Consider the following 26552-nt stretch of genomic DNA (forward strand, 5'->3'; position numbering starts at 1 on the left):
TTTTATTACAATCTTGCCGAATTTATGAGCACAGAAAAAGACGTTTATACGAGCTTTTCATTTGGGGGCCTCTTCTGTTAAAAAACTTTTAATTTTTTTACATCGTAAGGTCGATGTAGCATATAGTTAGTGAACACAATTTTTATTTCATGTAAAATTATATTGTAAAACCCATCGCATTTGTTGACCTTTGTCCTAATCCTTTTATTTAGCACGAGCCTGTATTATTGCATCCTAGTTAAGAAGTTCAGGTATATCATACAAGTAGAAGCCAATTAAGGCGTGAAGTTACACGAAACGCTGATGCAGCCACGTTTAAACTCATTGGCGTTATCTATATTATTCAGTAATACATTGTCTTTTTTAAAATATCTGTTTTTTGCCTGCAGGCAGTTAACATTCTGAACTAAAATATACTAAACCTCCAATAGCCCCACTTTTACCGGATTTGTGTTTATTCGAGGGGGATGATCTACCGCAAGCTTCGTCTCCGGGGTTATGAATGCAACAAAGAATAGACTATTTAGTTTTGTTACAAATTTCCTCCCATTAAATGACATTCACATTTCACTTCCATATATTTCCTACAGGCCTTGATTATACTATATCCAATTCGATGACCACGCATTCACATACTGTCTAAATTACTTACATATTACATATAGTCGTTTTTTGTTTGATTCTACTTGAATTCACTTAGGCCCATCATCCGTTTCCACTTCAGATCCATATGATCTTATTTGTTCCTCAGATTTGCTTCTATTCGGTCCCTATTCGATATCGATCAGTCTCAAAGCCATAGGAATCATTTGATTCCTATTCAGTCCCTATCCGATCAGTCCCAAATCGACTCTTATTCGGTCCCATTCGGTCCCATTCGGTCCCATTCGGTCCCATTCGGTCCCATTCGGTCCCATTCGGTCCCATTCGGTCCCATTCGGTCCCATACGGTCCCATTCGGTATATAAGTACTACTGCACTACACTATATGACTATATCACTGCCTCCACATAGAAATATTTAGTGTTTAGGCTATTATCAACCGCATTTTAGAGAGAAAAAAAAAAGTTATGTTTTGTTGTGCAATTAGCTGAAATTGCTTTGGCGAAGACATTTCGTTTGCAAGACTATTTTGTCAAAGTCCTGCATTTGATAACTTGCTGTGGTGTACCACTCGCTGAATTTGTTGTTCTAGGCTACTATTAACTACCGTAATTACTAAATACCTGGTGCTGATCTCAACCTGTGAAATCAATAACTAAAGCTTTTGTGTTTCCACATAAGAGAACATCGATGCATAGTCAAATTACACAGCAAACACTGATTTGAACGTTACGTCTTTGCTATGAAATAGCCCACTGAAACAAACTCACTATAATTTTGTTAGTTTTTGAATATACTTAAATGATAAAGTGGCAATCTCATTAACTTACTTATTTAATGGCTTAGTTATTTAAACAATTTTAATGAAATCTACTTACACGCAAAAACCAACATGGGTAACGCCATCGAGTATTAAGCAATACTTAATCGAGTCTGAGTATTGAAAACATGCTAATACTTAACAGAGTAATTAGACTTGGCCCATTCCTAGTTCATATTTTTCTGAAACCTCTCATTATATACTTTAATGCCAATAAATTACTGCAAAAGCAAAAGTTTGTTAACAATTTAGGGTGCTGCTAACAAGAATGGTTGGCAACCATTATATGAATAAATCACATAATAAAATTACAGTATTTTGCGAATTAATAAAATATCTATGATACATTTATTGTAAGACTGTCGAGAACTTGGTTTGAAATTTTACTTGTAATTGTATTAATGTTTAAGTGGAAATATGTTTCAGAGAAGTAGTTCTATTCTGTTTGGGAAACTTGTATAGACTAGAGCTTGAATAAATAGTGATTATTTTCATACTATCTTAAATAAAATTAGGTTAAAGTTTAACAGGCATGGTCATAAAAAATGTATTTGAATCCCTTGATGATGTTGGTAGCTTTCTTGGAAGTTTGATTCATAGAGTTGCAAATGATGCCATTGCCAGAAACAACATTTTTACACTTGGTAAAAATAACTAGACTTTTATTTTATATGGTAGCTTGTGTTTTACTTTCAATTAGCATAGATTTCTCTTAAATGTAAATTTTGCATTGGGTTTTAACACTAGAACGGCCGGAGGTGCGATAAGCCCTTAACGGCCACTAGCGGTCATTTTGACCGCTTCTCCGAAAATTCGTTTTTGCTAGGAATTGCTTTGCGTGTTTGCAGCTTAATTATTGAACAAATATTCAAGTCACATAATTCCATCAATCTATCCACCAAAAAGATTTTGATTTCAAGGAATGGGCAAAAATCTGGACACGAAATTGGAAAATTTTTCATATTTGCATTGTCGCACAGCACACCTAATACATTCAAAAAGCTCCGTAGTTGTACACTTACCACATACGGTTTTGTTACATTTCAAACAACGCTTCTTGGTTTTATTTTGTGTGCAGTTTGCAGCTATTTCACACTGTTTACGCTTCTTAGCAATTCTGTTTTCACGAGCGTTCGGCAGTGTGTGAGGACTTGCAATCGTAGCGTTGCTCCTTGATCTTTCAACGATGTAGTTTTCACGTAGTTCTGTAGCAAGCTTAAAGATGAAATCTTGTCTTGAAACCTTGTCACCTGTTCGTTTTTTATACAGCACAAAAGCATTGATGCCTGCTAAATCCAAAATGTTATAGAAAACAGCAGCGGGCCAACGATGTGTACCTGCTTTGACTGAATACTGCCTGGCCATTTGATCAGCCTCGTCAACACCACATTTGGTCTTGTTATAAAATTTCACTGTCTCCGGTTTCTTTTTGTTAGATGCACCAAGTTCAACAGACTGATGCAGAGAACACTAAGAATAAAAACGCTTTTCTTGGGCTTACACTGATACACAGTCAGAGTTGCCACATCGCTCGCCTTCATGAGCTTACTAGAATATCATTGCTGCAAGCATTTTGCAGATGCAGGCAGCTTACGTCTAAACTTGTTCGTAGTTCCAACAAGACTGGTTTTCTTCTTTTTCAGCTTTTGGCAAGTAAAAGCGACGTGAAAGAGTTGTCAGTTGTAACATTTCTGCCTTTACCCATAAATGGTTGCATGAGATTCATGATAACATTATCACTTTGGGTGGGTGGATGTGACTCGTCTTTGTCCAGATATGGAATGGCATTTAGGATATACTTCGATTCCACATCAACCGCCAGCCAGAACTTTATGCCAAACTTGTCTGGTTTGTGTGGTATATAGTGGATGAATCTACAACGACCTTTTGTCGGAAACAGCTGCTCGTCAATCATAATATTTTCTGCAGGTTTGTCACAGCTGATATTATTGTTTACAAACCTATTCCAAATATCCGAGATAAGAGCAAATTTGTCAGTTTGCAAGCATGCTGACCTTGCGCTGCGCAAGTCGAAGTGTAGAAAACGCATAATCTCGATTTGGAGGGGAAGTTTTTGCCACCATACACTCCTCGTACATATAAGTTAACAATGCTATAAATGCATTCATCTCACAAACTTATACCTCCCAATCTTCATTTCCTTCGAGTTTCCACATTGGTACACTGTTGAATGTGTTTGAGCATATGGTTATCAAATAGAGCTTGAAAAGTACCAACGGTGGAATATGCCATTCTAACGGCAAAGCGTTTTACACCTGTTTGCTCCGTTAGAGCATTCTTAGCTGCACGCTTTCCTCGTGCTTCTACGCCGAACTTTCAGCAGCACCTGAACAAGAATCACCATCACAACATGTAGAGGAATGGGATTCAACGTTAGTATCAGCAGATTGTGAATCACCTACATAAACAATGTGTTGATGTGTATCACTAAGTTGCTCAGTTTCTTCATCGTTGTCCATCTCATCTGAGGAGCAGAGTTCCCAATCTAACCCGATGCCTTCATCAATTTCACTTTCACCTCCAGAATCATCATCGGTTATAGATCTGAGCATAGCAGAAGCTTGTTGTGAAGGCAGTGAAGCGCTTTTGTCTTTCAGACATGATGTAATAAGTTTGACTATGTTTTTTTTTTATTCAAGAAGCTTACTTCAACTGTGGAACCAAAATAGGTCAGCACTAACTGGGCATGTTCACAATTTTTGGCGAGTTTCCTGAAGTTTGAAAGTAGCTAATTGCATTGTCATGCAAACGAGTGTCTTAACCTATCATTTGGTAACACTGAACGGTCTAAATAATTATTTAAAGTGAAGTTAGCTAGTTTGCAGACAAAAAACGAATAAACTTTGTCACGTGGATCCACCACTTATCAATTAATCGTAAGCATCGGACCAGATATGTAGGATTAGCAAATTACTCGGGCACGGATTGCATCATTACCAGAAATAGAAAGACTAGAGTCAGTGACTTGATTCAAGTCTACCTGACTTGACTTGACTCGACTCAAGCCACAAAACAAATCATTTCAAATCGTTACAGGTTGGTCTGGTGGTTATATTTGTGAAAAAATTTGTTGACAAATTTCTCTGGACTAGATTCTATTAAATGTTCAAAATTATCAAAAATAGATAAAGTCAAATTTTATGCTTTTATTTGCGTTATGAGTTTAAAAAATTCGTTTATTATCGACTTAAAATCAAAAATTTATCGTAACTAGGCATGTCTTAAGACTTGCACTTGACTTGATAAACGTTACTGACTCGACTTGGCTTGGAAATGTAACTAAAATGACTCGACTTTGCTTGGACTTGCGCTGTTAGTGACTTGACTTGTGTTACGACCATTAAGACTTGTTTCCATCACTGGTCATAACAAAGATGAAAATACCAAAATGATGTAATCAGTACAACGAGTGTAGAAATTGACATAGTTATTGCCGTAACTGATTGAAATGACATAACCACAATGATGACCATTAACCACAATGACATAATGGCAAAATGCAACCTATCGTATCAGGTGATGCACAACTATATACGATAACGTACAACTGTACATTATGACTATTCTCAGTACCTAACTAGCTCAGAAATTAATTACTCGCTCTGGTAAATCTGCAACTTTGCTTATTACTTCGTAGACCTCATGCTATTTAGTTGCAATGCTACTAATCGTTCGAATTACTACTCACTACTTTTTGTTAAAATGCATTATGTTTGGTGCAGATAAATGTAAATATTGCATGTAGTATTGTCTGCCAACAATAGAATGGAGTGCTGTTAATATCAAAATCAATTAACTGCCTCTTTGAATTTCTTGGCGTGTGGCCTTTTTTAACTTACTCTGTATCGGATGACCTTATTCATGAACCCTTATTGAATTGCGTTGCTTAACCTAGTAAAATTAATGAGTACACCAATAGACTAAGACAATGTTGTTCACCTTTTTACGCAATTTATTGAAGCAGTAAAGCATAATGAAAATAATGGAAACAAGTGAGACGTAACACCTGAGAAAAATTAAAACACATGAGACTTAACACACTAAACACAAACAAAACATGTGGGGCACAACACCTGATAAAAAAGAAAACGCATCAATAAAAAATAAATAGCGCTAAGATTTCTGCAAAATGTTGCAAAGCAAAGCAAACAAGCAACAACACACGAGCTATTCACATCAAAAGCACCTCTAGTCTATATATAGACTTGACATCATTGAATACACGCTTCACTGCAGCAAATACGCCACTTGCTTCCTTTTCTCAGTTCTATCCCCGAGGGACCTCTGATATGTTGTAGACAGGAAAAAAATTAATATTGCGCTGCGCTTAGCGTTTCCAATTTTTTAATAGCTGGTTCCACAGCATCTCTGAAACCTTAGGCTGGACATTTTTCAGACCAGATTCCCATAGATTTAAATTTGATTTACAAGTAGCGCTAATTGAATGACGATTGAACTTTTTGTCTCTTTTCCAATCACGCACTCCAAAAGTGCAAAAAGGATATATCGTGTTGTTATCGCTATACAACATACACGGGAAGCAGAAACAAGCATCTGCACTATGAGAATATTCCAACCAACTATGCTTGTCATATCACCACGGATAACACCTTTGAGAATTTGTTACAGAAAACCCACCGCTTAAATCTTGCTCTGTTGGATGAAATGGTCCTCGTTTCACACATTCTTGCATGAATTTAGCATGATCCTCGCTTTTAACAAATTCTGCTTCCCGGTCTCAATGGATCCACGAATTTTAATTCACTCACAATTGTAAAATTCGAGCTTGCTCTTCTACAAGCGGCATTGCTTAAAGCACAAGTTTCAGGTTCTTCCCGCATGGTTTCAGACGGTCAAAACAACGATGTTATTTTATGCATATTAAAAGAAAACCAATCTAGATGTTCAAACTGTTTCACTAAACACAAGCAAAATACGACTCACATGCTTCTAATTTTATCGCAGTCAGATTGTTTGAATCCATTTATTGTCAATTATGTTACTTATTCGTAATGACCCAGAATGTGATGCCGTCTATTGCCCCAAAAAAACATGCCTTCTTTTATATATATATATCCTATACAATGCGTTTCGTAGCATAATTAAAACAAGTGCAAAAAGCTTAAAAGCAAATTATTCTTTTGTTTCGTATTCATTGAATTAATTATCCCTATAAATAGTTTTAATTGTGTATGGAAAGCAAATGTTACACTTTATCAAATAATTCGTATCTTTAGAACATTGTTTAAGAGCACCTTTTGGCATTGGTCTGCTGCTAAACTCCATCGTTAACAATAGTTTGCGTGACATTACGTCGGTAAAATACTATCCATCCTAAGGTTTTCAATTGATACGTGGAATAATTACCAAGGGTCAAAACAGTAGAAAATATTTTATTAATCAGAAGTCTATACTACAATCATACAGCATTTTCATTGATGTTGTTTAAAAGCTATTAACAAAAATAAAAATATTGACAAACCTATTTTTGTAATGTTTTTTAATGTCAACCGTCATTGTGACGCTTCAGTTTTCGAAAGGTGAACGATTCAATAGATTTATGCGTCACAAATTTGAATTGGTTATACTAGACATTTCAAAGTTTACATTTCATTTACAGCAGTAGAAGTTGTGTAGCGAGAAGTGAGAATTGAATGCATTTTTATGTCATTCTTTAGGCGTTTTCAGAAATTTTGCTCATGTTATGCTTTCTAGTTGCTTTTATGATCTCATTTCACATCTCATTTCACAACCATTATCTATTGCAAGTTAGGCCAGGCATCAACGTTGATATTGAAAATTTTTAATTTATAAGTAGAAACTGAAGATCAAAACCATGGAGGCGCCCCTATATTCTGCCTCCCTTCATTTAGTTCACAATTGTGCCCCGGCGCCCTGCCCGGGTATTGACACCTATGATTCTACCTGTAATAATTTACTAGTAAATATCGGTTGTTTAAATTGAAAAAGGAACCCAGGAGTTTTTGGTATAAATCATAAATATCATAACATATATTTATTGTTCATGAACCATTTAGTTAACCTTAATTGGATAAACACCAATTTTACAAAAATTATATTTAAAAGTTGCGAATTAGGGTAATGCCCATAGTTTGAAATTGAGATTCTGAAGTTAAGCAAACCCAAACATTTTCAAAACTTAACGCTTACGCGAGTAAAGCAGCTCTTATTTATTGCAGGTGTTTCTGGTGGGAGCATAGTGAATTTTCTTTCTAAGCAACTTCAAAATAATCCTAACATAGAATGGAGTAAATGGAAGGTTTTTTTCTGTGATGAACGTTTAACAGATTTCGGGAACCCAGAAAGCACCTATGGCCAGTATAAGGTTCGTAAGATGTTTATGGATGATCCAATGCAGTAGTATGTTCATGATTTAGATTTTAACTCAGTATGTAAGTTTGAAGCAGATTGGAAAACATTAATCCAATGAAAACTGGCTAATTTTAACACACTTAATTCACTGCTGTATTGTTATGTTATCTGTTGTTTTAACAGGAATTGTCAGGATTGTTACTCCGATGTCTTTGCAGACATCGAAAAAAGCAAAAAAAATTTTTTTCCAGTTATGTTTCAATAGGTATTTTCCCATATTCCGTGTTATAGCAGACGTCTAATATAGCTTTGAAAATTTCGAGTAAGATGCATGCCATACCAACAAATTCAAGATAGCCAAATTATTTCAATAAGGTTGTTCTTATTTTCTTGCACAATCTGCAGCATGGCATTGTCATGTAACATCGGCATTATGCTAGTGGTATTCTTTTCTGCTTTTAACCAAAATTAGTAGCAGGAAACAGTTTTTACCCAAAAGCTTTTATAAGAAAACTGCAGTCACTAAACATCTGTAACCTATCTATCGTAATAATTTCACATTGGTTATTCTAATATTACAATTAAACATTGCTGTCTGTATGCAAAGATAACATAACAACTCTAGCTGCTTACTGTGGGCCACACTTGAAATCTTCGAGAGCCCACTGATTTGACACCTCTGTTACACACTGCAACAGTTAAACATGGATGGGCCACATGAAATGTCGAAGCGGGCCAAAATTGGTCCGTAAACCAGGCGTTTGACACATGTGACTTGTAGGTTTATCGAATTTGGTGAAAATTTAATTTGGTGGCTTAGTTTATAAAGAATCAGCATTCCTTATGTCATTAGCCATTTAAAAGTTCTTGATTGCTAATTAACTATCGTCTTTTTTCGAATAGTCAACTTTTATTAGTAACCGGTGGTATTAAAGTTTTTCATCTTTACAAGCGTCTTGCATTCAACGTGACTTTTGTCACTGATATTTTGAACCTTTATACCATATTGCCCAAGTCTAGCAAAATACCTTAAATGTTTTTGAAAACATATTGGCCTGTTTTAGTCAATTTATTTGTATTTTGATCTCCCAACTTTCCTTTGCATTTTTGCATCGATACACATAGCCTATTGGTAGTATAATTTTTGTTTTGCCAAGGCTTTTTCTTTAGGAATTGTTCTTGGGGTGGCTTACAGTCAATGATATAATTGTTTATATTCAAAGAAATACGGTAATTTTTTCTGTAACAAAACAAATTGTTTAGAAAGTGTGTCATTTCATTTTAACATAACTTGGCCAACATATTGACAACAATTTATGGTGCTGATCAAATAAATTTGAGATTTGTTAAATAAACAATTTTAAAAGTTCAATTCGGCTAGTCATTTAAATGAAACATACCTGTGTGAAACTGTTCCAATGGATAATTCTCCAATCACCTCTCAGCTACAAGTGTCAGAAATTTCCTCCATTGTACTGATTGGCAGTACTAGTCTACTAGTTTCAACAAATCCGTTACTGGTACCATATGACACATTTGACTTTGGTAATTACATTGCAACAAGATTAACCATACCGTTGCGTGGTAGTTTCAAATCAAAACTGCATCACAAGCTGTGGATGCCTTTGCTTCAACATAATTTTCCCAGCTTCTCAAAAAAAGTGAACTGAAAGGATAGATTTTCATCTTTTCAATTTGATTGGTTGATTAAATTTAATTGGTTGATATAATGTGTTGCAAAGATTAGGAGTTTTATAAGTTTTGTGTGCTATTTGATCCAACATCTGTTAATAGGTATGCTCTTGGTTTACACTTAGCAATTTCTGGACCACAACTCTATGAGGACAAAAGTAAATGCTATCATTTTAGATAGAGAATTAACCATGAAATACAAGAATGGGTTAAAGGTTTAGTTATAGGAACTTGAATTTTATTTGCGCAAGTTACATACAAGTTATAGTTGCATCGCATGGTGTGTGTTATTACTACTTTGGCAAAAAACAGCAGTGATATTATAGTATAACAACGGGTGTTATTTTATGGTAACACTGTGATATCATTGCTGTCTTTTGGTAAAGCAATTTCTTGTTATAAGTAAATAATTTGCTATTGAATATTTATATAGGCAAAATCGGTTATTCGCATACTGCTTAAACACATACAGTCGAATCCGCTTAATTCGGACACCGGATAACCCGGACAACCGCTTTATTCGGCCAAAATGCTCGGGAACGGAACAAAAGTAAAAATTGAACGTAAAAAACTCCTGTTAATTCGGACAATTCTCCGCTTAATTCGGACATAGGTTCGCAATTCCATCGTTAGGTTATGACACAATAAAAAGTACTTCGTTCGTTTTAAGACAAGATTCAATTGCATTATGAGTGATCATGGTGAAACAATGACGATGCATGCAGTAACAATCGACAATGAACTCATATAACGCCGTGCCAGCTTCATAGTCGCTTTTACTTCGGTACAATTGCGTCCATCTTGTAGGACAAAATTGTACAGAAAAGTTTAGCACAAAAAGTGAAATTGCTCACTAAAGTAAACGAAGACGTTTTATGCGATCAGTGCCAGTTACTGCAGTATAGCGCAGCTGCAATTCATTTATTACGCAACGGTACAGTATTTTAAATGCGTTTTTTGCCTTTATGCATGACCATGAAACGAACAATTGATTTTCCGCTTAATTCGGACAAAGCCGTTTATCCGCTTAATTTGGCCAAAAGTGAGCGGAACCAAAGTGTCCGAATTAAGCGGAGTCGACTGTATATCCTTTTGTGGTATATAAATATGAAGTCCCAAACCAAATTCTATCAAACATTAAGTAAAACATTGGTTAATTGCATACCGTTTAAACCAGGAATAAATTAGAATATTGCAAAAGGTTTTTGTCTGAATTGCTGCTTATGTTAGGTTAATTGCATATTTTTATGAGCAAAATGTTCCAAAAACAAGCATTTGTAGGTCATGTGTTTCTTGATGCAATCCTTTAGTTCTCTTTCACATTCGTAGCTGTTTTTTTTCCTGCAGAAGAACAGATATATTAATTGCAATTCTCACTCAGTCGTTATTAACGTCTGTCCAGTTTCATTTTGTCTGTTATACTTCGCTTTTAATGACTTGAAAATTTGGCATCGTTGCAAATGTTTATGCCGCACAGTGTGGTCGACCAAGTTTGATACGGTAGCTTTCTACACGTACATGCTACAAGAGGGTAGGTCGTCCATTCCAGTTATTGGTATTCGTTACATAGTGTTTGTCTTTTTTTCTGCAGTCTTTAGCTAAATGACAATACTATGCTTAGTGGCAGCACAAGCAACAGAGAAAAATTTAACTGCATTCCCACCAAGTACCAGGGCATTGTTTATATTAAAAGGATGGTTTCAAAACAAGGTCAAGAAATCAACCAAGCGAGACATTTCAAATCGTCAGATGTAAACCATAATGTTTTCTCCTATTTTTTATGTAAAGGACATTATTCAAATAGTGTAGTTGCACTGACTTTCATCTGTATTCAAAATGTACCAAACCTGAACACTAGTAGGCTAATGCTGCAATACAAAATAACTTAATGCGAATGTTGTCCAAACAGGCTGTCATAAACTCAAATTTTATGTGTATCTTCAGCAAGCACTCGTTGTTAGGCGCATTTCGTTAATTGTTTAATTAGTGTTTGTTTCTAAGTGTTTTGTTTCAATCAGTTAATTTAGTTTACTGCGCGTTTAGTTTGTAGGTGCGTGTTAATTGAGCAAGCCTTTTTTCTTTTCACTTAGTTCTATAATATTATCTCTTGTTTAATAGTTCTTATTTATTTAGTTATATATAGTTTATAATTGTTTTATGCATTATTTTCTGCATTGTAGGATGTAGTGTTTTAAATTTATTAAAAACTGGAATAGCCTGCTGTTTAAACTCCCTCTAAGGTTTTGACACAGGCATATCAATTACGGTCAATGATTTTTAACAACACATCAGTCAGACTTTAGCGCTTCGTATTTGAACTTTTTTGTTTTAGCCATATTGACATACGCGCATTGTGTCTTGTTTATGGTACCTGCAGTATTTTGACTAATTAGACCTGTTTTAATGATGTTTTAAACAGACTTATCATACATGTTTTTGAGCCTGATAGTTTGATAGGGTTATACGCTGGTATATATAAGGAACACGGCAGTTTTACCTGATCGTAGTGAAATTTGTATGGCTTTGTCAGAGCGTAGTATTGTAGAGTACACAGGTGTCTGTTCAAGGTAAACCTTTTTCTCAAACACTAGAATGGCCGATATGGTCGTTTTGACCGTTTTGGAATTTGAAAGTGTGATATTTTTTTTTTAGAATTCGCATGGATACGAAATTTCTTTAGTTTTCTTAAGTAATAAGCAGAAATGCTCGTGCTGAGTAACAAGCCGAAGGCTGCTTTCAGAAATATTTTAGAGGGTGGTTTAAATCTAATGATCGTTAAAGGTCATTATGACCGCTATATAAAAGCTATCGTTTCTAAGCCTTTTGTTGTACACAAACATTGTCTTTCTATTTTCCGATTAATTGATTTTATTTTTGATGTCATACAATCATTTATTGAAAAGAAATGGACAACTCAAAAGGAGTTATAATAAATTTTCCCAGTTATCAGTTAGCACTGGAATAAGACTGACGTCAGATTATGGAAGAGTCAAAGCAAGAGCCCGTCGGTGGCCCGTTGCTGTTTTCTACAACGTTTTGAATTTGGCAGGCATCAATGCTTTTGTGCTCCATAAAAAATGGATAGGTGACAAGGTTTCAAGATGAGATTTCATTGTCAAGCTTGCTATACAACTACAATACTACATGAATACTACATCCTTGAAAGATCAAGCATAAAAGCTATGATTGCTAGACCTCACTCACTATCGAAAAGTTTGATGTTGGAAAATAAGAATATAAATAGTATTTGTGAAAATAAGTTCAACTTGTTTGAAGTCTGTTACTAAGCAAGGTTTAAAAATTTCAGGATTAAAAAAAAAATAAAAAAGCTTTTTAACAACATAATATTAAAATAATGTGTTTGAAGTCTTATGATTTCCAAGATTACCTGTACTTGGTTGAAAGTGTAGAAATGCTACCAGTGTTCAATATTATTTCCAAAATTATTTTGCATAATCATCTCCTGCTGCAGGTCTGGAATTATCATTCTAAACACCAACAAATTCACCCAACCTTGCGTCTTTTATATCAGTATAAAAGTACCTTCATTTGCCATTAATACTAAACAATATTTTCTAAAATATGGAATTCTCACAGTTGATAACTCATTGATGATTATGTCTCATACAAATTTATTGTGAATAAATTGAGCAAGAAAAAAAGCTTGACCTAACAATTTGTGTGTAAAAAGGAAATATGTCTATCTTTTTGTGAGTTTAAATGCAACATGAACATGTAACTATTTGTCTTTAGGCATTTTGAGGATTTAAAACATTAGTATGATAAAGATCAAATTTAAATATATATCCTTTAAATTTAAATTTACTAGATACATACATGCACACATTTTTGTTTTTAAGGCTCAACTTATTGAAAAGGAAAACTGCAGTGATTCTTGGATAACAATAGATACTTCTCTATCAGTGGAAGCCTGTGCTGCTGATTATGAAAACAAGATGAGAAAAGTGTTTGCCAGCAACTGGCCAGAATTTGATCTTTTGTTATTGGGGATGGGACCTGATGGACACACATGCTCTCTATTTCCAGGCAATCCGGTATTAGAGGTAAGTTATGAAGCTAGTGCAAAATTGAGTTGTTTGCCATATCTAGTCCATATTAACATCTGCAGGTTTGGCTTTTATATCATTTTATATCGGAACATTGTTCTGTGAATAGGGATATGTATTTAAAAGTATGAAATCTTTAAGAAACAAATCTAAAACTATTCAGTTCTTATTTGTTTAATCTTTTTGTAGACATTTATTATACATGGTTTCGGTGATTGCGAAACACACTTCCATAGACTAAACATGAAAGTCAGCTTTTCCTCACATATAGCTTTCATACATCTTTTTGCGATAATGCATTATTTATTCAATACAGTTGTTTCGACAGAATTTTAGTAGTGCTGAGCAACCACTCCTTTAAAAAGTGTGTTGCCTGTGCTTTCACTTTTCTATGTAAAAAGAGCACACTGGTTTTGCCACCCACTCTCCCACTCTTTTTAGCAGTTAAAAATTTTTTTTACTCCGGCGCACTTTTGAACAACAATTGTTGCAAAATTGCATACTATAACGTTTGTTTAACTGTAGCCTAATAATTGCTGTGTTGTATACGTTGGGAAATTTCATGGAATCCAGTTCAATATTTAATAGACGAGTAGAGTAATAGGAACCTTTTAGAACTGTAGATGACAACCTTCTAAAACTAATTTGTTTTACTTTCAAAGCATACATCGGTTATAAAAATAGCGTCAGTGTGAAGCTAATTACGACACTATGCTGACAACTCGGATCATTTGTGTGAGTATTTCTATCATCTCATCAGTTGACCATAAAAAGCCTAAAAAACAAAGCTTTTATAGTAAACCACCATGACACAGTTCTGACATAGCTAATGTTGCGTATTGTTTTGTGAGCGAAATTAGTCACAAAACAGTCAATTCTTTATTCACTACATTAAATTATAGTGTTGAAGCAGTCCAATAATTGAAATTTTTTTTAATCCAACCATTTATTTCTATTTTGTACGTTTGCAACGTTATTTATGCAAGTAAAAAGAGCGACAAGTGAGTAACCCTTAATTAGGAGCGCACTGATGGTTCCACTATTAATGCGAAAAAAAGAGCGCCGCTCTCGAGATCAATCCTTAATAAATAGGTGCCCAACTCTGCTTTTAAATTTAAGTACTGTTTAACTCAGCTTTCAGTATAGAAACATTTGAATCAATGTCACTAACTTCGTAGAAGCTTCTTGTTATCTGATAAAAAAAACTTGTAAATACTAGAAAGTCTTCTTTTTATCACATCAAGCGATATTAGAATGCAATGCAATGCAATTAGAATTTGGCACATTCCAAAATCTCTTGTGAAAACACTAGGATATGATATTATGTTTACTTAGTGACGTTTTGAAAGATCTAGCTTTTTGACATTGTTGAACGGTTGCTTTACTATAAACAACATCTTGGTGGAAATGAAGTTAAGTTTTTCCCCACACAAGGCGTCAGCTGCTCACTTTCGCTACTAAGTGTTACATGTTTATACAGTCAAATCTCATTACAACATATGCCAGGGAACTTTGAAAATGTTCGTTGGTTATATTCGTGGTTAATTGTAACCACAAGCTATAATGTTTATTAGGTGTCAGCAATTGTGTTAATAATAAAATGGTACTAAATCAAAATAAAAATTAAACTCACAATAAAACAGTTTTCTTGTTCAAATCTTGAATCACGTCCCCACTTCAAATGAACAATTTTAACACCCCACATTTTGCTTTCACGAGAGTTTGTTTTTGGATTGCATGGCTATACAATGAAATAATGAATGACTCTTTGTCGACTCCAGTTGCTGTCTTACTAGTTATTTTTCACAAAACAGTAGGGATGCACCGATACAACCTGAAATAGATTTGTCAAATCTTGCTAAACCTTTGTAGTTCATTCTCATATTGAGGATGGCTTAATATGCCAAGATATACAATAATTTTACATACATAACTTCAGTTTTCACTGTATATGCAACATAATTTCTCTGTCAAAAATTACTAAAGTTGAAAGTGGTACAAAAGCTGTGTTTATAGGAATCTGCTTTGTGGATTGCTCCTATATCAAATTCCCCCAAGCCTCCACCACAGCGCATTACAATGACACTTCCAGTTTTAAACAATGCTCGGAATGTTGCATTTATATGCACTGGAGAAAACAAGGCAGATATGGTCAAGGTACACTTGTATACTTCATTTTAAGTGTTTATAGTTTAGTATGTTTTGAGGTTTCTTGTAAATACATTACATCCCATAGATAATACCTATTAAAACTTTATCGTTATGAAATCACAAATGCACATCATAATGGGTCATTTTTGAATATTTTTGCACTACCGTTTAGGCTTAAGATTGTAATTATGAAAGTGTAAATTGTATATAAAATATGGGATAGTTATACCTTGAAACCAAAGAAAAAGTTGATTTTTTTTTATCAGAATGAATCTAAAATGTAACTCAAGTTAATTATTGAAAATGAATGACCGTTTTTGAGTTCGTAAAGTTGCCAAAGTTACATTAACCATTGCTGATTCAAACTATTTATACGGATGTCTACGCCACTTCGTTGGCTTGGTAGATGAGTGATTGGAGCCGTTGATTTCGTTTTTCTTGAAAGAAAATGAAAAATTGGTGGGGGACAAATTAAATATGATGGATTTTCCCATTGTGAGAGCGTCACAGCAACATAACATCAACATTTTTGTGTTCTATAGTTATCTAATACATTTTACAAGTTCTATAATATTAACCGTATACTGTGACTGGCGTTTTCAACTTATCCCCCAAAAACGTTAGACTTTTATTTAAACTATAAACATAAAACGAATTTCTTGGCATGGTTTGAACAAGTTGTATTTGTTAAAAACATTATCAAAAATGGATCTAAGAACAAGGCAATCACACACTCATTGTGAAAAAAGATTAAAAGCGTATCATTTTTTACATATTGAGTTGGTTAAACATATTATACATCAAAACCCAAACTTCAAAGTTTAAATTGTCTATTTGGAGTGTCTCAACAAAACTAAACAGCAATTCTACATTAGTGTTTTGCTAATCTAATCGCCCATCGTTGACAGCAGGTCGCTTGGGTGACTTTTCTGCTGCGAAATAGATACTTTCAAAGTTTTTCTGCTGATGTTATTTAAAAGCTACAAAGCTGTTAAAAAATTTTCAAGGATCACCAAAACTTATTTCACAATGTTTTTTAATGCCACCCTTTGTTGTAACGTTTTAATTGTCAAACCTGTTGGTCATACGCTGAAGGGATTTGATGATTAACGTCACAAATTTGAAGTGGCTTAGCTGGACAGTTTGAAGCTTATTTACACCATTACAAGTTGCTTTACAGCCCACGAGTCAAATTTATTTTTTAGATTTATTTAAAAACTGTCGCAGTTTCATACTCGTCACCTGCAGGACAGATTACCACATTGAATGAGAAAAATGTGTTATAATGTCATAGTTAAGTTGTTGCTGAAGACCGCCTCGTGTTGCGCTTTTTGCTCTCTTGTCCTTTCTCTTAAGCTATTTCGTTTTACACCTTCTGTTGTGCTTTCTGCTGTCTTAGCTGTGGTGTCTTTATTATTTCGTTTCAACGTTTTTTCTTTTACTTATTTTCTCTTCACTATTTTGCGTAATCTCTTCTTTTTTCTTGACTGTTCTGCAGGTGAACATGAGTGTTACTTTCTCTCTGTCTCCGTCGTTTCATTTTGTGCTTTTTCATTTCCCTAGTCGTAATTGCACTATAGGTTGATGTAACAATTGTTATAATTACTGCAAACAGGAAAAGAGATATGCGAAAAAATCCCAAGCAGGAATCATCATAGAAATCAAAACTCCCATAATTATAGCTACGAACACCTGCAAAAGTATAAAAATTATCGTGAGCTCGACATAGCTTGCGAAAAAGTTCAGTGGCAGATCATGACACTGGCATTCAGTGAACCTTGACCTAAATCAACGATCTCTTGTGTGTACAATAAGATTTATCCGATAGCAGACACCTGGTAGTAAGGTGGGGTTCATAGTAAGCACTGATCACCCCAATGTGATGAGATGGCAAGGCATTGCAATAATGCAATTCTTGTTTGGTGTTCGATACCCAGTCATGCTACCGTTGTAACGCCCTTGGGCAAGGTAATAACGACACTTGTTCTTGTGGACCTGGTGGAAAGTTCTAAATTTCAGGCAATAAGATGAACTTGCACAAATGCTAACTTAGTAACCGAGGCTCGCGAGCAATGAAGCAACATACCACTTGACCCATATGATTTGCTTGGAAACATAGCATTGAGTGTAGGTACCGTTACAGACGTCATATAGAACTTCACTTGTCATGAAATTCTCTCCACAGCTGAGACCCATTAAGCATATCGCTAAAGATCTATAGTCCTTATCCAAACTTTTAATTTTATGTCTTAATTCTTATTACTATCTCTATTCCAAATATGCCAGTGTTTAATTTTCACTTTTCTAGCTACACGAGCACTCTGCTGATTCAAACCCATATTTAGAATGAAATTTATAATGTCTCAATGGGGGACAGGTTTTGGTCCTACAGTGGTAGTGTAATTTCCAACAACCTTGACTTGACTGCAGAATCAAGGAACAGCACAATTGCATTAATTTCACTTCCCACAATTGCATTAATGGCGTTAATGGCGGCAACGCTAACAGATATGGTAGTCTTGTGGAACTTTGTTTTAAATAAATATTTTTTCATTTTAATAAAGTTTGCTGTAGCTTAATCCCTGATTTCATCCATCTACTAACTAGTTATATTTTTAGCAGTTAATTTCATTTGCTTGCTTTCCACACTATCAGAGCTGGACAACTGCTCTTTTAGAAAGAGCTGTAGGTATTAGTGCTTCTGCTTAAATGTTTCTATTCTCACATTTACTTCTATACCTCCAGTAGCTGTACAACTGTCCATAGTCTTTATTGTAGTTGATTCATTTGTCAGTTCGCATAACACAAACTAATGTCATTGAAAGTTCATAGTAATTTGCTTTAATTTCAAAACAACAGTTCACCAAGGATAGCTTAAGACAACTTGGGTAACCTTATGTGGCAACCAATGTTCCCTCTAAGCTGCGCGCGTGCGCAAATGCGCACTGCTGACACGGTCTCCGCGCACAGAAAATCTGTGCTGCGCACAAGAAAAAAATCCAACCTGAATTAAAAATGAAATAAACGCATAATAATGGCCACAGTGCGCACGTGGCACGTCTGATGTTGCTCACAGTGGTCCAAGGGACCGCTCAGGGAGTTAGTGTGTTTGCTCAGACTCGTGAAAAATTAGAGGGAACGTTGGTGGCAACTGTGTTAGATCCGTGAAGCTACAGGCATACACCATTGAATTATGTTGTAATCAGAAAAGGCATTTACGTAATGGACAGCTGATAATTAATTATGGAGAACTATTTTTGTCAAGCTCAAACATATCCATTACTACCCAAGAGACAGCTTTTATACCCTGGTCATAATTTACAGTAGGTAATGCACAATTGTAATTTAGAATAAAATATATGGACTTTCCAACGCCCTACGAAACAGGCAGTATACAATCACACAAAGTCCCTCTAAAATTAACTCGCTACGATAACGACCATTGCTTTTAAAAGACATGATAGCTCAGGTGATCGCAATTGAAGAGCGTTTTCATGTTTGTCGTTGAAATTCTGGGCCCAATTGAACATCCTTGCAATTTGTAGCATGTGCATATGTCGCTGCTTCCACAGGTCATTGTTGTCTATCATCAGCGGCTTGAAATAAAGACATCGTTGTACACGCAAAAGAAAGAAAGTATCAAGCAGTAAATTCCATTAGCAATATTATATTACGTTTTAAAAGATCTATAAATTAGCACACCACTATGCAACAAATTAATTTTTTTCATGACAGAGACGTATATTTTTAATAAGAATGATGTTTCAAAACAAAAATTTTAATATATCACAAAATTGTTATAAGAATGATATAGAGAAGAGTACAAAAATAAGGTTTGAATAAGGATAGGCATTGCGATTTTCGAATGCATATAATCAATCAATCATATTATTTTTCGCCAAAAGCGCGGTGGGGACGAAAAATCAATCCAGTTGTTACTAACACGCTAACACGCGCCAATGAGCAGGAAAAAGTGACAAAACCGAAAAGGCCTATAACGTGCTCAATAGAAATAATGTTGATATTTGCTGATAACAACAAGCACGGCCATTAAACCTATGATTAGTTAAATCCATAAAACATAAGTTGAAAAAGCAAAAATTAAGCAGGCGAGCAGATGGTGTGTTCAAGCAACTGATAAATGAAAATTGCTTCAGTTCAAATGAGCTTGATTGCATTGAAAAGATACAGCAAAAGTAAATGATTGACAGTTATTACCATTTCATAATACAGTACGTGTTACTAGTGACGTTGCTTTGCAAGCACAGGCAATTATTCATGATATTTTTTAAATAATCCAACAAGCAACATTCCACAGGCGTTAAATCATGCTTGAGTCGAGACAACCTGCAAATGTAATGACTATGACTAATCATGTTTAGAAGCTAAATTTTTGAGTGCAACAAATTTCAATACTGACTACATTTATGAGCAAAAAGTACATCCTAAAATAGGAAGTACTAGCTGTAAAGTTTCAACAGGAAGTATATTCAATTCCAGCATGCTAATTTGGAATTTTGAGGTCCGATTCTTACTTGTCGCTTTTCCCGATCAGAATATGCCTTGATATTTCCAAGTTCAGTCATCACCTGTTGGAATTAGAATTCTTTCTAATTAAATGTTTGTGGTTCTTGTATTTACTTCTATGAATCCAGTAGAATCCAGTAGCAGTACAATTGTCCATAGTGTTTATTGTAGTCAATTCATTCGTCAGTTTGCACAAACACAAGTAAAATTCATTAAAGGTTGATAATGTCATTGAAGGTTTGATTTAAGTCCAAAACAGTTAAACAGTTCATCAAGACTAGCCCGAAAAGTCTCAGGGAACCTTGTCGTCTGTTATGCAGCCGTCCAGTTTCTCGACTGTTTTAGATGTGTCAAGCTACAAACATATATCATGGACTTATGACGTAATCAGAATAAGGCATTTACGTAAATGACAGAGATGATAATTGAGGAAGATCATTTTGGTCAGGCTCAGGCATATCCATTACTAAACAAGAGACAGATGTTATACACTGCTCATAATTGACAGTATTTGCAGTTCATACTAGCGCCCTTTTCATCAATTAAAAATATTTTCACTCCGGCGCATTTTTGAAAACCTATCGCATCCGTACTTTGCAAGTTTGTAGTGTAAAACATGTGTCTAACTGTAAAACAATAATTGCTTATCATTATTTGTTATAAATGTTAATTTTGTGGAATCTGATGTTGAAGAGTTTTGATTTGTTCACACTTGCCACAAATGATTAATGCTATTAATAAAACCAATAAAATAATCAGTAGAGTATTAAGAATCTTCTAGAAATGTGGATCCAAATTATGAGACTATGATGACAATTCGGCTCATCTGTGTTAGTCTATCTATGGCCATTGTTATCAGTTTAAAAAAAGCGTTTATATTTAGCCACCAACACATGGTTCTGACTTGGTTATTGTTGCGTCTTTAATTAGTCTCAAAGCAGTTATTTTTTTAATAGTACACAAAATTAGTCTTCAAAGCAATCCACAAACTTAAAATTTTTTTAATCGAAACATTTGTATCCCAAAAATATAAAAAAGGATCCACAACAAGTGAGCACACTCCTACCCAGCTTTGCAAACTTTGTTACGATACTAAGTGCTTTCTGGTTGCTATATGCATGTAGATATAATGTCAATGTTGCGATTGTTGTTTTCTAGCAGACTTTAACCAAGCAACTTTGAAAATATTTTTGCCATCTCTTATTACACCTGATGAAACAAGCTAATGCTTGCGAAACCTTGTGTAGAGAAAGTATAATTAAAAGTTAGCCCTATTGTGCTATCCAATATTTTGCTTTTTATTTTATTGTACACTAATTATATATTAAAGTTAAACACACTGAGATGACGCAAATTAATAGAGTACATTATCTTATGCAAAGCAAGGTGGATAAGACAAAAGACCATTGAGTAAATTTTGTTCTTGTGATATACTATGAGATTATCACAGACGAAAATTGGCTAAACTCTTTACAAAGATTAAAGCAACAACGATCTTGATTTTTCTTAAAAATTAGTAACTTGACGGAAAAACATATGTGTTGTTGATTTCAATAAACAGGGCATTGTGTTTGCTAATCGGTATCTAATTATTATTAGTTACTAATTATATCATTGGTTTGTGTGCATATCACATGCAGTTGCCTAAATCATGACAGTATTGCAATGCCTTTGTACAGCACAGTAATATTCGATTAAATAATATTGGTCTGGGTCAGAGTTACCGGATTCCCTTCAAGTGTCACTATATTTTTTACTATATTTTATAGTGTATTTATATTTTACAGTGTCACCTACTTCCTTCACTATAGGAGTTTTTGGACATAAAAACAATTTTGAACTTTTGGGTTTAAAAATATACAGTTCGTAAAAAATTTAAAAACTTAAAAATTGCTTTAAGCAAACCTAGGCAAAATGCACAGAAAACAGTATTTTTTCAAAATTATGGACTTGTCCATAAGAAAAGTGTTAAACGTATTACTATTTAATGAAATGAAAACTTGGCGTGTACAAGTGATTCTCTTTCAGTGATCATCATAACTAACTTTTGATCAGGTGTAACAGAACTTTTTCTTTCGTGTAGCCAGGCTCAATTTCCACATTCACGGTGAACCGCGACACCACCAGTAAAACCCAAGAAATCAACTCATTTTATTCAACAGCCTCTACGACCCAAAACCAAAACCGACCTACTCAAATCACTTAACGAACGGCTTTTATAGGGTACAAAAGGCAAGGCGCCAAATTAGTGATACGGTAAAAGTGCACAAATTGTGAGACAAACAAAGGTAATTGCAACCAATCAACGCACTAGAGAACAAACTCACAAAAACGGTAAAATACAAAATACTGTGAATAACGCGTGACATAATTTCGTTACACAGGCATATGCAAAATTCTGTGATGAAATATTATTTATGTGGTACGAAACCAGGGTGTTGAACTGCAGATAAAACGTTTACAAAACATTATAAATTCAAATAAGAACAAAAACATTATTATTCAAAACTGTTCGATTTACATTTAACGACTTGTTTGTTCCACTTGTTTTGGTTATTAATTTGCTGAAACATGGTACTTTGTTGCTGAAAGCGAACAGCACATCCTATAGATTCAGGTGATTTCTGGATTGTGTCTTGATTGACTGAGAGAACTAACTAAATCTAGATTCACATAAGTCTGTCATCATAAATGGGATGAAGACACCCAGTACTGTTTCAAAAAGTCTTTAAAACATCTTATTGCTCAAAACCAATAATCCTTCAACTACTTCTTTTGACATGGGTTTCAAGAGTACTATTGGTCTGCGGACCCAGAAAAACTTGTTTCAACTCTTCATCGTCTGACAGATGACTTATATTGGAGGAATATGGATTCGTAATCGAATTTTCAGAAATCCTCAGTTTTCCAGCTGCAAAGTATCTATAACAGTGGTTCTTAAACTGGGGGGCGTGTAACATTCACAAGGGGGGCGCGAGAGATGACAAACTGTCTATTATATGAGCTATGTCTAAACATGCTTTCTTGACTTTCACTATAGGTTCATTTTTACTAAAATTTTAAAGTGTGTCACGATGGCAATTGTATTTTTGAAATTTGATTCTGAAATACGTCAATTGTTACGTCATAATATCTGTTGTCTCTCCGCGTTGAAGCGTAATGTTTTCCTTTACTCATTCATGCAATCCTAGCTCGACTAACTGTTCTCTTTTAGCGTGACCTGTTTTTCTCACAACGGAGGGCGGCGTAACAAGAAAAACTTTTACAAATGTATCACTTGTAGAAATACTAAATTTACACTAATTTCACTTTCTTTAGTTTTACAATTATGCTGTATACAGGAAACCAGATGTTTTTGCTACTAACCTGTAAATATCCGATCAGTTTACGACGTATAATTTTGGAGTCATTAACGATTCAAAATTTGTGTGCAGTGTCGGCCACACATAATAAAAATAGTAATGTCGCATACCTGGTTTAAATAGGGTAAAACCAACGTCAGCCAATATTAAAACCGTAAAATGTAGTAAAACATAAATTTAGTATTGATTTAATAACCAGATATTTTAGTAATTAAACTAATTGTATTGAGTGGACAAAAGAGAAAGTATGACCAAAATTATCTGACGTATGGCTTTATAGATACCACAGTGAACGAAAAAGTCGTACCGCAATGCGAGATATGCTTAGAAAAGCTAAGCAACGACGTTTTGAGATCAAGTCGTTTGCAGCGTCATGTTCATGAATATAAAGACAAAACCTAGGAACAAACTTGACTGTGCAGCCGACCTAAGATGTGCATTATCTTCTACAAAGCCTCGAATTAATCGTTTGGTTTCCAAAAAACAACTACATCCTTCTCATTAATGAAAGTTAATTGATATTAAATTGTTGTTTTTTTTAATGCTTTTTTATTTTGTGATGAGGGGGGCGCGAAATTTTTAGGTACCGTCAAGGGGGGCGTGTACCAAAAAGTTTAAGAACCCCTGATCTATAGAGTGCTTTTGACAGCACTTTGCTTTCACAAACGAGTCACAATTCCTTCACACACAGTGCAAATCATAAGTTTGTTAATTAATTATCATCAATCATTTTTTCAAGTAAAGGAAACTTAATTATTATGTATAGATAGAATGTGAAACCTCTGGATTTGTTAAATTCTGAATTGTCGATCGCTAGGCATCACATTCCGTAAAGATTATGTTGCAGGCCTGGTTGGAACCCCTACCTTAAATTTTGTAAAACTTTCATATTAACTATTTATTGGTGTTTTTTAGCTTACACGTTTTTTAACTTTATCCTCTTTGGTCTTAAAAGGGTTAGGCGTGAAAGATAAATTTGCATTAAATTTAAATTTTTTTCAAAATTCGTTGTTTTAGGAAGTCTTCAAGTCAGGAAAAGTCTTAAAGAATTTGCCACCAGCTGCTTTAGTCAAACCTAATTTGGGAACACTTCATTGGATCATGGATGCTGGTGCAGCCAGCAAACTATGATTAGATCGAACTTCCAATAAGTCTTGCTCAACGGTATTGTAACTTTGACGACTGTTCACTGGCTGTCTGCTAAGCTTGTTTTCCATAGTTTGGGCAGTTTTTGTACACATTGCCAATATTTGTAGTCGAATACTCGGAATGCTTCATGATGAACACATTTTCTTTTAGTTTTTCAATTTGTTGCCTATTATCTGGATTATCAGATTTTATGAAGGTTTTGACATTTAAATCTGTTTTTACAGTATATAGCATAGTCTACCTGTCGTCTGGCGAAAGGGTCATCTCACGTTTTGCGTCATAGACATGACGACTGTTTTCTACTACACAAACCTCATTCAAATTTTGTTTTTTGACATTTTTGTTTATTAGTGCGCTAAAAGGCTCCATGTATTAACAAATGCAAGCTAAACAGTTATGGCAAAACAAAACGCTCAAACGAGTTGGCGATTAACTGAGACAAATAAACTTTTTCATTGCATCCACCACTAGTCAATGAGTCGTTTCAGACTAACTAAATTGTGCTGACACACAGAGTAGCATAGTTAACCGCGTAACAGACTTTACCTTACCTGTATTTACTACCCTTTTAATGACATGGTAATTTGGCATTTTGCGAATTTGTATACTACTCAGTGTTCTCGCCCAAGTCTGATACATTTCTACATGTCTGGGTCACAGGCACGTAGGTCTCATTACCGTTATGCATTGAATTGTGTTTGTTTTTTTTATAATTCTTAAGCAATATGACAGTGCGAAACAACCAATTGTGACGCTTTGTGTGGTGAAAATTTGACCTTATTCGCAAAACTTTGCAAAAGATTTTCGACACCTATTCTTTAAAGAAATCATCGATCTTTTTTGTTTGTTTTTTTACATGTAGCAGTCACTGATAATTTTACCAAATGGTTCTTATTGTCACTTCAAACAAACACGAGAAATTGCAACAATATTTCTGTTCATATAAAAAGGATTTTAGGAATCCTAATCGCCATCAAAGTGCATCTCTTTTAATTCACCATCATACTTCTTTATCACCAAACACTGTCTCTCTCTAAACTGGATACTAAAATCATAGCATGCAACTCCACATACATACGCTGAAGGGAGGAATTAAAGAAACATAGTTTTATCTTGATCAAAACCGGGATTGGTTTGGACTTTGAACTCGAAGATTTATAGTTAAGAGTGTCAATTCTAAAAATAGAATATTATTAATAAAAAGAAACAAGTTTTAATCAATCGCCGTCTATTTTAGAATGGCTAGGGCGCTAGACGGTTACTAATCGAGCAGAAGACATGCTTAACGATTAACTTGTCAATCTAACAGGGGCTATTTCGGATACGGTGAGTTCATAATGACATGCAGATAACATGATACGGAACAGGTTGTCAATCAAATATTCTTCAATTGGATGACACTTATGTCGTGAACTGAGAGTAAACTTATGACAAGTATGACGGTGTGCAATAATAGCACGGTAAATAGCAGATACATAATTATAACGTCACAACTCGGTAGACAATGGAAACAGCGTCCTTCACAGTCGTCATTTCGACGTCGAAGTTCACATGCAGACTCTCTTTGGAAACGTCGCTTCACATCGAGCTTAGCATGTTCTTTAAAATAAGAGGTTATCGAGGCGATTGCATCTACCAAGTAATCGAGTGAACGCTGATTTAAATGGCTTTATTCGGTTTGTTGTGAATTATTGATTCGATGAAATAATACGATTTTGGTCGATTAATTCAAATAAAAACATAATGTTCGTTGCAGGGGTTCCCAACCGGTGGTACGCGGGAGCTTTTCAGGTGGTACGCGAGCAGCTCTCCGTTGCATGCGATATA

At 34.7% G+C, this 26552-nt stretch overlaps 1 protein-coding gene across 1 annotated transcript; it reads left to right on the forward strand.

Moving 5' to 3' along the window:
* The first annotated feature begins 1826 nt into the window (after nt 1–1826).
* Nucleotides 1827–25564, forward strand: LOC143445186 (putative 6-phosphogluconolactonase). The gene is made up of 5 exons (XM_076944109.1): nt 1827–2067; nt 7645–7790; nt 13330–13533; nt 15553–15693; nt 24594–25564. The coding sequence occupies exons 1-5, from the start codon at nt 1956–1958 to the stop codon at nt 24705–24707; spliced, it is 717 nt and encodes a 238-aa protein (XP_076800224.1). The 5' UTR covers nt 1827–1955; the 3' UTR covers nt 24708–25564.
* Nucleotides 25565–26552: the final 988 nt, after the last annotated feature.

This window comes from Clavelina lepadiformis, chromosome 1 (genome assembly GCF_947623445.1).
Source record: "Clavelina lepadiformis chromosome 1, kaClaLepa1.1, whole genome shotgun sequence".
NCBI classification, from domain to species: Eukaryota; Metazoa; Chordata; class Ascidiacea; order Aplousobranchia; family Clavelinidae; genus Clavelina; species Clavelina lepadiformis.